We start from the raw sequence: 14,179 nt of genomic DNA, 5'->3' as shown, positions 1-14,179 counted from the left end.
TATTGTTCTAATCTCGAGGGCCGTGTCTGATAAATCATGATTAAACACAGTTTGAGTTTTAGAGTTTTTAAAATGCAAATATCTTCTTGAAGGACTCCCAGCCTATCTCAAGTATACATTACGAAGACATTTAATCCATTAACTATACTTACATATATATATACTATTTGAATAAGTAAAAGATTAAAATTAATCAGCTTTTACCTGCAAAAAGGTGAAATACATCAGTTTGACGGAACGCAGCTGCCTGTTAACTTCTCTACATGGTAATACCATCCTTCCGTCTGTATAACATTCAGTTGATATATTGTTAAGCTTATTGAACCCGTAATTTTAATTCTTTCTTCCATCCAGTTTCAAATTCGAGGACGATTGTTATTTGTATCCATGTGTCGGAAATAAACACAATATTTATCATGACAATTTTCGTTTTTGTATGCATACTTTGAATATATCTTATTATAAGATGTGCAAATTTCAAACTAACGCTTTCACACGGTATACAGTTTAGAAAATTTATGATTGCTAAGAAAGGTAATTTGTATTATAACCGCTTTTAAACATTTGCTTTGTTCCAATAATTATATGCTTGCTGGTATTTGTTACTAATAATCCCTGTATTGATGTATAAGGGATATTTTACTGTCAGGGTTCCCTATTTTTTCGTCATGTACACATAAATTGAAATGATATAGGTTTACATACACATTTTTTATTTCTTACATATATAATTCGCATAATAACGATAGGATACCGTCAAAAGTGACATCTATCACTTCATTTTTATAAACGATAAATTTATGTGTACGTATGTAACACAACATAATAAATGATGTTGTTCAGGCTTTTTAACAAGATTGTTCATACTTGAAATAGCTGGTTGTTATAATGTGACATACACTTAATATGAAACGTTTATTTGAAAAAAAAATTATCACAGGAATTCGTAACCACAGATCAATCAAGGAATAATAAAACATGGTAAAAGAAGCTCAAATATTAACACAGCAATATTGCTTGAATAATGTTAACACTTAAGCGAATTTCAATGATGTGCCTCATCATTTTACACAAAAAAAATCCTTGGTTCAGTTTCTTACGTCTCACAAAACTTGCAGGAGTACTTCAATATTTTATATAATCTCAGTTATTGTGTCTCTTTAGATCAAGCTTAGTCGAAAATGACTTTCCACATCTTTTACACACTTGCCACTTGTCTGGATGATTATTTCACTGCATGTGTACTTCATTGTTTGGACGTGATGCATCTCCCTGTCCGCATACATCACACTTGTAAGGTTCTTTCACAGCATGTATCTTTTCGTGCTGGCGTAGTGTTGAAATATTCTAAAAATGTTCCCTACAGTGACGACAGACTGCGGCAGCTACCATTTTGGACTGAAATTGATGATAAAATTAACAACATAAAGAAAATGTTGTTTAAGTATATAAACAATAATTATATTCCACTGCTACGTGTTGATCAATCGAGTTTATGTTGACTCAACACTTATCACTAATGACAAAACCGTGGAATATTCAAAATTGCCTAAATGGGCAGAAAAACAACAATAAAAGGAAACAAAGAGATTACCTTATAGTTAATCGCATGTTTTTAAGTAAATTGTTCCTAAAAATATCGTTGATACATATAGAAAACAGTGTTAATACTCACCGAATCGAGGACGTTTTTCCACCCCAAACAATGAACCAGGAAACCTGAATGCACCTGGCATTACTGTCCTTCAATAGTACTAAGTTTGTTTTTATAAATTTAAGGTTTTTTTAATCTATGACATGTTCTTCTATTCAGCATATTTACAGTAAATATAACTGTGTACATTTTAGTTAAAAGAAAATGAAGGAAATTATGTTCCCTTGTTTGAAATGAAATAACCGTCAGGGGGCGATTTATAAGCACGAGTAATTCATTTGCATATGAATATTAAGGCATTCAGCTTTTGGGAACCGAACGTTCACATCGATTCAATTCATTTTCAGATTTTGCAGAATATTTTTATGTGCAATAATCGAAATGGATTTAAATTGTTCTTTGTTGTATGAATAACGTAGCAGTCCAACCTCTTTTGATATTGTTATTTATGCATGCATACTTTTATTGATCTGCTCTTTTATTTATATACTTAATATGCAATTAATTGATTAGAAATGATTATGTCACGTGATATATAATGTAAATTAAACTTATCATGTAACAAGAAACAACATGTTTACGTTACCTAATAAATATGTTTGAATCTTGTTTCTGTTACTATGCAATATCATCATATGAATGATCAATTTGTTTTCGTTTGTTTTTAAAGAACATATCGATGCATATGCATTTGTACAACTTGATATAGTATGTATACATGAATCATTAAAATTATATGTTTCCTATACTTCTTTGATAAGGAGCTTATTGGTGATGTGGCACGATATCTGGTGTTCAGAGTTTTCCCCAGAAGGAGGGTTTTATCTCAGTTTTTCCTCGGCCAGTCGACCACGTCTGTAAGCTCCAATTTTGTCAGGCATGTTGTTACCTAGACAAACTTTGCTCATGTTGCAAGTTCATGCTGTATGTGTTAATCGGTTTCCCAAGTGCTTCTCCAAAATAATACCATTGAAAAGTATTGATTTTGATGTTTTCTTTAGGAGGTTATATAATGGTATTCAAGGAACTGGGCATACTTGCGTTTAACCCATTGTAGATAAAAACATCTACGATAAAAAACATAGGGGAGAACCTTTGTCTCGATATGCCAATTTCAAAATTTGATTGTGACGGTTGATGTCACGTGATAATTGAAAGACGGGAAAGGGTGAGTGCGTGTCATTTCTACGGATGCATTCGTCTAAGAAATCCTCGCCATTTTCCATCGAATACATTGACGGTTTATTACTCTAACATAACTTGGTGTTCGCACACAGTTGAATAATGTGGACCAACGTCAATCGAGGAATTATCATTTTAACTACCGCTCCATATCATGTAGAGTAGATTTGACTACGAATATAAACTATATTTTCTCTATTTGTGTTAGGCACACTTACCTTCGCCCAATTAATTTAGAACACAAACACCAAGGAACCTGATACTAAGTATGCAAGATGATCATGACCAGTAGATGATCCGTATTGATTTTGAGATCAAAAGGTTAAAGGCCAAGTTCACGGTTACATTGAGTTGAACAACGATTTCCGCTCAATATCTTAAGATCCGTTTGGAACTTAATCCTTAATATGCAAGCTTGTAATGACAAGTATATGGCCCCTATTGATCTTGATGTCAGTTGATCAAAGCCGCGGTGACCTTCAGGTGAAATACGATATATTGGTGACGTCAAAGGTCAGGGTCGCGGCGACCTTGAAGTAAACAACGGTTTTTGCTCAAACACTTTACAACACTTACACCCAGGATCTTCATACTTGGTATACCGGTTGGTCATGACTAGTAGATGGCCCCTATTGATTTTGGAATCAGTACGTCAAAGGTAAAGGTGAAATTGAGGTGAAAAAAACCGTTTCCCGTTAAATAATTAAAGAACACTTGAACCCAGGAACTACATACTTGGTATTTCAGTTGGTCATGACTACTAGATGAACTATATTGGTTTTTGGATCAGTAGGTCAATGGTCATGGTCGCGGTGACCTTGAGGTGAGAAAAAAGTTCTTCGTTGAATTACTGGAGAATGCTTGCATTTAGGAACTTCGTATTAATGACCTATTTTTTATACTCATGTTTCTAGATGTAACGGTTGAAAACTGTAACAAATAAGAACAAAATATATGGCAAGATTTATTCAGAAACACCAAATGAAATTTAAGTCTAACCACAACGACATTTAGGAATTTACAAATGTATGGTTCTGTATGATTAATGATTCACCATAACAAAGAAAACCGCATTGTATAAACGCGCATTGCAATTCAGAAACAATATATCGTTGAAATCAATTTAATTAAAACGTCATTTATGCCCACCATTGACATGTATGAATAAAATGTCATAAATGTTTAGCATGGGCAGCCGAGTAAGAAATCTGAAAATGATGAACACAAAAGATAAACCTTTTTTATAAAAGTTCAACAAAAACTTCTGAATGTAGACAAGTTAAAGATGTAGAACCTAGCTGTATTTAATTTTCACATGCTGGTTTGTCTGCATTGACTAATACTTCTGTGTTGTTTGTGCACGTATATATCACCATGTTCTTTAACAGTCAGTCAGTGTTTGTTATAATTATTATATTTTGCTTGTATTGAAATGTTTCTTTTGTCATGTTTTAATACAGACAAATGCCACATTACTCAGGATCGTGTTTTTTATATACTACGACCGATTCCTCTACATAAACAGAGGCATCGGATTTTTATCAGGTAAAGATATAAACGAAATTCAAAACATCCTAAAAATGTTATAATGTTATAAGCAGGCAATTATTATTAACAAATACTACCCTGTATCTCAAAGGCCGAACATAACAAAGGCGTCCACAATATTTACATAGGGATACAAATATAAAAAACAAAACAAAACACAATTGATCAAAATCAAATTAAGAAACAAAATTTGCGAAGGCCAATCATGGATCGACAGCTCAGTTAGAAAGCTAAACTCCATATATGTCGTGGATGAACAACTACATACTAACACAAACCGGTAAATCTAGAAATACCTGACTGTAATGTTAAAGTGTGGTTCTATAATAACCTAGTAAAAGAATGCGCTAAAGAATATGTAAAATTGAGGTTATGTCAAGTGATAATTTTGTGGTATTTTGACTTCACATTCATATGCAATATGCATTAACACACACTCTTAAGAAAAACCGTCATGGTCCTCGGCATGGTTCTATTCGGCCACGAGTTTCATCTCCACTCTTGTCAGTTCTTTGCTCCGCCCCTTGTCCCGCCCCAGCAGGGTTCAGTTACGTAATGCAGGTCCGGCCAAACCCCATCCCTACCAAATCCCCCCTTAATCTTAGCAGGGCTCAGTCCGGTCCTGCAGCTCCACGGCTGCTCCGTCTCCTGCGCCTAACAGCTTCTCCGCCGCGCCTTTAAAACTCTCCTCTTAAATGAACAGTTATCAAATGAATACATTATGAGCTCGAAAAGGGCAAGCTTGTTCATGTAAAGATACTGAATAATTTATTAATATTAAAGAAAACTACCTTATTGTATTAACGTTAACGATGTGTGCACTGTGGTTGCTTTAGAAAACTCAAATCAATATTTCAATTTACAAAATGAGGCATCTTATATGCCTAATAAAAGTTGATGATAACTTTGTTAAGAAACGCGTAAAGTAACGGAACCAATTCAGTACTTTGTTTATTAACGTACCTTTTCCCACCCGTCTGTCTAAAACAATCTCCTTGTTGGAAGTGGCGTCCCGGAAGAAGGCGAAATGGACGGCCCCGTACAGCAGCAGGACCGCGATGAAACATGTTAAATACTGGATATGAATATTGAGTATGAAAGCGATCATAAATTACAAAATACAAGATTCATAATATAAAGTCGGGTATATGGCAACAATAACCATTATCTTAATGAGCTACTTTCCGGCATAAGTAGCTATTTTACGTTCCTCTTCCAGCGGGTACATCTGACACAATCTCCCTGTCGGAAGTGGCGTCACGGAAGAAGGCGAAATCGACGGCACCGTACAGTAGCAGGACCGCGATGGCGAAAAATCCGTAAACCCGGAATGTCCACACAGGCCCGAGGCCCGTCCTGGCGTCAAACAACTGCCCCGTCACCAAACTTCCGATACCCTTGCCTAAAATTAAAACATTAAAATGAATAACTATTATCATCAAATGTAATTACATTTTCTTAAATTTATTACAAAAAGAAAACGTTGACTGAAAGTTGTTTTATGGAGCGTGAAGTAAGCGATAAGCAGCTACTCCGTAATGTAAATAAGTTTTAAGATATAAATAAACATCTGTTCAATGTCATGCATTTTCGATTTTTGTATTATCAAAGAGTGAACAGATTGAAAACATAATGATAGTGTATGGTGCATAAATAAACACCAATAAAAACAACATACCAAATCCGAAGTGAAGCCCGCCGACGAGTCGCTGGACGGTGGCGGACATCCCTTCCGGTGTTATGACGCTGGCGTAGGAGGAGGCGGCGAGATTGACCGGAAGCAGCTGTCAGTTCACTTCTCCACATGGTAAGGCCATCCTTCTGTCTGTTACAACATCAATTTATACAATATATTGTAGTTAAATTAACTAAATCCGTGTTCGATTCTTTCTTCACTCCACTTTCAAGCCTCATGCCAGAGTCGAGCAAAATCGCTTCAAAACATAACCGTATTCAGCTTGAATTATAGAACTTACTTAAATGTTGTTGATATAAATTTCAGTGGTACCTAAATCCGTGAGATGTATCTTGTTGAAGCTTTTTTACAGTATCAGGGCATACGTGCGTAGTAAACCATCATAGATAAAGGTATGCACATAACATCGCATTTGGGAGAACTGGTTTGGGACAGTTTTTGTCTCGTGTTTGTGTCAATTGAAAGGAAACGGTGATTATGTCATTTGTACAGAGACATTCGTCTAGACATCATCCATTCGGAACTCCTCGGCCATATTCCATCAAATATTTTTCCGGTTTGAAATTTCGGAATTCTTTACATTTACTTACGCTGCAAGTAGATTGCATAGTTACTTTAATTGAGTATATAATCCTAAGGACTTTAATCTTAGAAAATTTAATTACTTATGCAAAAACACACTGTATTGGGAATCAGTTTCAAGTTAGTAATACACAATACTACAGTAAGAGAATGATTTTTCGTCCAATGAAAGACCTTTCAAAAACGATGCAAGTCGATTTTGCATAAAACACATACAGGGATTCCATCGCAACACAAATACAGAGATTGCTCTTAGTGCCCTTAATATTACTTCGGTAGAGACTATTGTTGATTACCGGAAGTTGCAGTATTTTGGACAACTATGTAGACTGCCATGTATGTATCACGCAAAACAGATATTTGTGTATAGGCTTACGAAGTTTCAGTTTTATGACGGACAGATAGTGGGATTTATTCCAGATATATTTCGGTTGTTAATGAAATATTCACTGGAACATATTCTTATTGAATACTTGGCGTCTGGAATTTTCCCATCAAAATTAAGTTGGAAAATAATTCTGAATACAAATGTGATAAAAATGGAGAAGACTAAAATAATGGATCATATTAGAGACAAACATGGTGATGTGACAAGAGATATTCTGCGAATTGACGACTGCTCAAATTTATGGATTATATGCAGGAACACTCCAAAATTAATAAATGTATGTGCACAACTTTTAAGATATTTTGCTTCTGTACTCTCAAGACAATACCGACAGATTTGCAAAAAATGTTCACTTTATGTCGAAAACCTTAATGTGCATTTAATGTTCATATGTCATGAGAATGAGGCAAACCAAGTGAAACTGTGTGAGTCTGTGCTGGATTCGTGTACCATTGATGCCTTTACTGAACTAATAAGGTATCCAATTGAGGAACAGTGTGTTCGCATATTTAAACTAGCGACTGAGAACGATGGTGAAAAATTAAATAATGTCAGGGTGGCATATTTCCTGAAACAAGCATTCAATAGAAACGTGGCGAGTGTGTTATAGCTTAAATAAAAAACAATTGACATTGTGTATTTAATGTCTACTGAGCATTAATTATTGCAGCTATTGTTCTGTTTCACTGCAGTATATACATGAGCTTGTTGATAAAATATGAATTCAGTTGCATGTACGTTATTTCTATGACATGCACACTCTAATTGTTTTTGTTGTTGCGTAAATGCTTTATTTATCATTGAAATATGTGTTGTAAATACGTTCTGCTCTTCATTATTGGAGGAAATAAAAGTATATCTATCTATCTACCTAAGATAGATTATGGGACCAGCTCTTTTAATAAATCTGATCCAATACTCGATTATTACCATGAAAGCTCACTTGTTAAAAGAACTTACTTTATATTTAGATTTCATCAAAACCTTCATATATTTCCCGACCTAATCAACTTAAGTTCGTTTCAATATTTCTGTCTTGTAAGAACTCAGATTCACAACCACTAACAGTGATACACAGATTCATGCTCTGTCGGGTTTATCCAGTTGTTATGTAGATATATTATAAATACATATGACATTGGACCGCCAAACCTACATAAACTGAAAATACTTGAAGAGCTTTTCTAAAAGTTATAGAGAGACCTTTTTAAAAAAATAATAATGTTGACCTCTTTAATTGATTTTCAGGTCTCTCATTAATTGTTGCTATCATTATGTAACTATTGCAAAGATGAAACTATTGCTCTCATTAATTGAATAAGTGGGCTCTTCAAATCATTTGCAGAGAGCCCTTATGAGCGCAACAAATGTTTGATTATTAGATCCACTTCTAACAATAACTTACTTCTCCATAATAGAATTCAAGATAATCGTTTTATTATATTAACGTTCTCTTTAATTGAAATTTGAGAGCATTAATTCGGCTGATTTTAAAACAAGACATACAATGTATAATTCATATAACGATTTGGAGATATCTCAAATTAGAATACAGTGGCCATGCACTTGATTTGTAGATAGCTGTCACTTAAGTGAGGAGCGCTTGAATATGTCTATAATTGTTCGAAGAGCTCTTCAAATTATTACGCGTATGTAGTTTTTGCGTTCCATATAAAGGCGATTCTTTAATATATATATATATATAGTAATATTGTTATAAAAAGTTCTCATCTCAAACAACAAAAGGACTAAACCATTCAATACAGTTGGCAGTAGCAAAACGAAAGCACGATCTCTGCATGGTTGCCTCAAAAATACCGCTTTATGACAAAACTACTTCCTTAATCTACTGGTCGATAATTTACTTCCTCTTTGATAACCTTCAAGACTCTTATGAGACACGGTAAACAAATTTACGTATGAATATCTGTGTAAGTAATTTAAAAATATTTTCTGACATTTGAAGAATTATTTGTATTATCATTATATGAAGTAAGAACCTGTATGTAATAACAAGGAAGAAAAAATCGTGAATATAACTTAAGAAGGAATGGTGGAAAGAAAAAGAAAGTGTTAACAAATTTTAGAGAAGTTTGCCTGTCTACATGATTCATTTCAGGACCAACAAAATGGCTCAGCCTACAATCACAAGAGCATCAAACAGGAGCCAGTTTTCACTGCGTCAATTTGAAAATGATGTGTTGAACTTGGCGTCTACGGTTCACGAATTTCGTAATAAGTTAAAGGTAACAGTTGATACTCATACAACGAAATGATTTGAAAACTTTGATAATGAAAGTAAAATTAGAGAATTGTTTTATATTGTAACGAATTAAAAGTAGTTTCAATGATGTCACGAATTTAAAGATTATGTTTACTGATGTTTTAATACGAAAAAAAGAGAGTAATATTTTGATGTTTTATAACATTCCATTATTCGTCCTCTTCTTCTTATTAGTATGCTTCTCTTTCCAAAATTTGTCTAAAGAGCATTTAAAAATACTTAAAGGAATGGATTGACATCTTGAACATATATAGATACCGATGTGTAGTTAAGCAATTTGCCAGAATAATAACTCTTGAACACGTTATTGCAAAGTTATCTCCCCTTGTTCGATATTCGTTTACTTACAATACGATATATTAATTGTTATGTTGTGTTGTCTACGGGGTATTCCATGTATCGGTAGATATTTCGGCGTTTACTAGCGACATGTTTCATCACTTCTTGCCGATACAGCAGCCTACAGGGGCGGGCCGAGGAATTCACTTCCGAGGGGGTGTTACTTAGGGGGACAATCTTTTGATATTAGCCCCATATATCAAAAATGAAATATTTATTTTATAATTTCTTTTTGTCCAATATTGACACAAAATATGAACGACTTCAAATCCGCATGTGACCTTTAACCAGCAGATAAACGGACAGTCCGTTACGTCAATTAATTAGTTCATGTCTTTCAAAAACAAAAATATGAATCAGATCAAGTTGTTTTTACGAACGGTTTCTAGTTTAATCGCATGTCTCATTTTTAGAAATTGTACAAGAACATATCTGCAAAGGATGTACAGCTTTTTGTAGAATACTGCACTGACGCTATCGACAGCTTTGAGCATTATCGGGTATGACATTTACTTATTATAAGATATACTTCTATGACTTCTGACTCTTGATGTTTTTAATTGTATTGAAAAATCATATTTTCCAGAATGTTTGAATAAAAATGGAATAAAATTAAATAATAATAATAATAATACCATCTTTCTTTTTTGAGTGACCTTAAGAACGATTTATACTTTAAATATAACGTTTTGACGATCACGATGACCGGTTTATGTGGGTTAAAGGCTCTGTAGAGAAACTATTGTGTTTTAGTAGTGTATATATTGCTGACTTAAATATGTCACTCTTCTTTTGTTAATCATTCACTCCCAATAGCGGGGAAAATAGACTATTTCTTCAAAACATCGATTATCGCTAGAAGTCAAACAATAGCATATATCCACTTCTAAATGTCATAATGGCCCAAATGAAGTTTTTTGGCCCAATAAAGGTATACTGATGGTTTGAGTACCAATCATTATTAAGTAAATGTGATTTTTCTGTTTGACCAAATGTCAATTTCTTTTTTACATGCATTTTGTTCGGTTTTGATAATGGAAACGATTATTTATCGTTATAACCATTCGAATTATTTCTGCTCATCGATTACGGTTTTTGTCGCGGTTTTTGTCTGGTATTCAATCTCTCTAGTAATATATAATAACTAACTGTGTAATTAAAGCGGCCCTACATACCAGAAGAACCAGTTCGACCCAACACAGACAAGACTTCGCAGACCATCATTGAACGACTGGAGAGGCAAAACCAGAAGTTAGATTCTGAGTTGAGTGAGGCGATCCAGGCGAAGGATCGAGCGCTAAATAGGTACCTCCCTGTTGTATTTAATCTGATATGAAACTTACTTAAACGAATAAAATGCCAAAGAATTACGGTACTAATTTTAAGGATTGCTAAAAGTCCACTTACTAGTATTTTTCTATCTGATATATTTCTTTTATCTAGCTTAAAATATGTCGAGAGAAAAAGTATATTTTATATTTAATTATAGTGTTAAAGTTCAGTTAGTCCTCTCAATTCCAATGCAAGCAGGTTCAACATTTTCTAATTAATGTTTAACAAGATTGGGCGAGTTACAAACACGGGTGCTGCAGCAAGACACAACGGAGATACCGTTCCTCTCTGACGAAAACCGCCCGACAAACCTTGGAATGAAATTCAAAGAGTTGTTTGAGGACGAGTGGACAAACGCCTTCAGCATTCTTACTGCCAGTAAAGGCTTGAAAGACGATGAAGGGATTGAAATACTGCTCAAATTGCTAAAGGTGTTTACATCATGCACATCAATGATATGATATAATGTATATAACAATCATGTTTTTGAAAGACGGTTTTAAGCCTGTTATGAAGACTGATTGCATTTGTGTGTGTTTTTCACTGTTGTTTTCGAACATAAGTTTGGACGACATGAGGTAACTCAACTAAGCAACATTTCTAGTAACCTACTAAATATTAAAACTCGAGTATCACACAGAAAACGAGCTCAATATAAAATTAATTCCCTTTGATTTTATTGGTCTAGTAATGATACCATGATGAAAGAGTCTGGGTACAACATCACCCTTGTTATGCTAACCACTGTTTTCTAATAAATTTGGCGTTTCAAGTTTTTGAGTTATTGAATCAACAAGTGCATCATGTTGATCGACTTCGCGCATCATTGACACCGACTGCCTGCATCAGTGATTTGGCATTTATTTTACGTATCACATGGAACTAACCACCAAAGAGGTGTGTTCATACCTCCGCAATGCATTAATATATTTGCATCAGTTTCGCTTTAACAGACTAAATAAATAGTAGCGTTGAAATGCGCTCACGAGAACAGCTCAGTGACCTAACAACTTGACCTTTACTTCAGTGTAAAAAAGCATTGCTATCAAAAACATTGTTGACGAGCACGTTTCTCTAGGCTTATTTGCAAACAGTAGTATTTTTTTTAAATTCAATATATTGTCATTATTTCTCTTATTCACAGGACAGTAACTTCCTCTGTAAGGAGGCGTCGGCTAACATGAGGTCAAGTATTGAGAGGATCGTGACACATCCGACCTACCTCACCCAAACAACCCGTGGGACTGAGGTACAAACATCAGAGTCCATTGTTGTGTTTAGCAGTACCGTATATACAAAAAAATCTAAATGTTTACTGTAATGTTATAGGAGAATCTTAGTAGCATGTGGCTTGTGTGAGCTCAAATGTATGCGATATACCACTTCTCTTTTAAGGCGACAGATGATGAATCGGGACCTACTCTTAGTGCACCTGCCTGGTCCCGGGGTGGAGGTGACCCCAAGGTCGGCCAGTCACATGTTTCTCGAGAAGCTGTCAAGCAAAACCTCGCTGGGGATCTTTCGACAAAGGCCGTGGATCAGAAACAACAATTACATCTTCAGCAGCAGCAAGAACAAAAGAAACAAAAACAACAGGAACATGATGGACACGATGGAATGCGCAAGGTAATATATTCAAAATTAATTTCCTAATACTCAATACTTGCATTTTTGTATCAGTTAATAAATCATAGTTTTGAAACTCAAGAGTTTTATACATTTGTAATGTTCTACATGTAGATGTACATATATTTTAGGGAGCAGGGATCAGATCTACGTTAGAAAATCCCATTCGAGATTTTTGCAAATATTCTGCGGATGAAGTGCTAAAAAACGTTGATTTAGAGGTTTGTCTATGAATGCGTTTGGTATTAAATACTATACTATCGGCATTTACCTTAAAGGAAGGATATGAGGGGCCGGTGGAGAAATTGGCCATATGGCTTATATAGCGATTTGCAAAAGAAAAATATATACCTTTAAAACATTAATTCATTGCAACTATAAACACACAGAGTGAATGTAACGTTCAGAAAAAAAAATGCATCTTGAAAATAATTTCTTTTTTAAAAAAAACTTCTTGAACTTATTTCTATTGCATTTCAGTCAATTGTTTGGAAAATCATCCGGGACCTTAAGTTTCAAAAGGCCCTTCTGAATCACAAGGATATAACCAACTTCGTGGTCCAATGTCTGCGGCTATGTTGGTTGATGCAGGCCCAGTACCCGCCTATGGTGTTGGATTTCTCCTTCCGGTCCGGTGATGTCTTCAACACGGACGCACTGGCCGCCTACTCCACGCGCGGTCCCACCATCGCGTACATGGTCTGGCCTCCGCTGCGCTTACACATGGACGGGCCTCTCGTCTGTAAAGGATACGCAGAGGGGTTAAAGAAATAGACATAAAACCATTGGCGTGCCCTTCCCATTTTTGAAAGATTTTTGTTTTTACGAAATCACCAAAGCTTCTGCTCGTGTATTATTTATCAACCATTATGTATTTGACGTGATACCGGGACAATCGTAGTACGAATGCTTGACAACTGACAGAAATATATGCCAAAAATCGTCCAATATCGACCGAAGTCGCCCAATACGAGTTTCTGCCGTTTGACTACTAAACTCGCCAAACGGGATCAGAGGAACGGACCATTTTCGTTGGCTGTTGAAACTCTCCCTAATATGAGAATGCTGTAAATTAGTTTAAAAGGGCAGCCATTTTGTTTTCCGTTTTACCGACGGTTTTGAAAAGTGTGTGCCTAGTTTAAAACATATCTGGAGTTACTAGCCTTTTAAATGATTCTGCCACTTTGTACCGTTTGATGTTACAGTTGTATTTAACCTGTTAGTGGATTTTATGCCTATTATTATAATTTTGGAAACCGGCAAAATGGACGACGAAAGTGAAAACAATTTTGAGCTTTTGGCAAACGATTTACGAAATAATCACGATAAGATATGCTTCCTTAGACTGTACACTGCAATCGATATTTTTATAAGTCAGTGCAATGTCATTATTAATGATGCATGTCAAAATCAGCAAGCTCTAGTCTGGAAAAGCAGAAACCATAAAAGAAGAACGGAAATAATCTTCAATAATAAAGTAAGGTATTATAATGTTTTATCCAAATATCGTAGCATACTTAATAGTTCACTAATAAAATTATTAGCTTA

General features: G+C 34.9%; 1 protein-coding gene across 1 annotated transcript; it reads left to right on the top strand.

Moving 5' to 3' along the window:
- Positions 1 to 8,910: 8,910 nt before the first annotated feature.
- Positions 8,911 to 14,179, top strand: LOC128228602 (uncharacterized). Its single transcript, XM_052940008.1, has 9 exons — positions 8,911 to 8,953; positions 9,170 to 9,296; positions 10,087 to 10,173; positions 10,836 to 10,978; positions 11,235 to 11,436; positions 12,150 to 12,254; positions 12,401 to 12,631; positions 12,763 to 12,852; positions 13,112 to 14,179. The coding sequence occupies exons 2-9, from the start codon at positions 9,180 to 9,182 to the stop codon at positions 13,403 to 13,405; spliced, it is 1,269 nt and encodes a 422-aa protein (XP_052795968.1). The 5' UTR covers positions 8,911 to 8,953; positions 9,170 to 9,179; the 3' UTR covers positions 13,406 to 14,179.

This window comes from Mya arenaria, chromosome 3 (genome assembly GCF_026914265.1).
Source record: "Mya arenaria isolate MELC-2E11 chromosome 3, ASM2691426v1".
Classification (NCBI taxonomy): Eukaryota; Metazoa; Mollusca; class Bivalvia; order Myida; family Myidae; genus Mya; species Mya arenaria.
Note: the sequence above shows the minus strand (reverse complement) of the source record. Positions and strands in the feature narration are given on the sequence as shown.

Coding starts and splice junctions, on each gene's coding strand:
- LOC128228602 (XM_052940008.1), top strand. CDS start 9,180: ATGGCTCAGCCTACAATCACAAGAGCATCAAACAGGAGCCAGTTTTCA. Junction 12,632..12,762: donor GACACGATGGAATGCGCAAG/GTAATATATTCA, acceptor CATATATTTTAG/GGAGCAGGGATCAGATCTAC. Junction 12,853..13,111: donor TAAAAAACGTTGATTTAGAG/GTTTGTCTATGA, acceptor ATTGCATTTCAG/TCAATTGTTTGGAAAATCAT.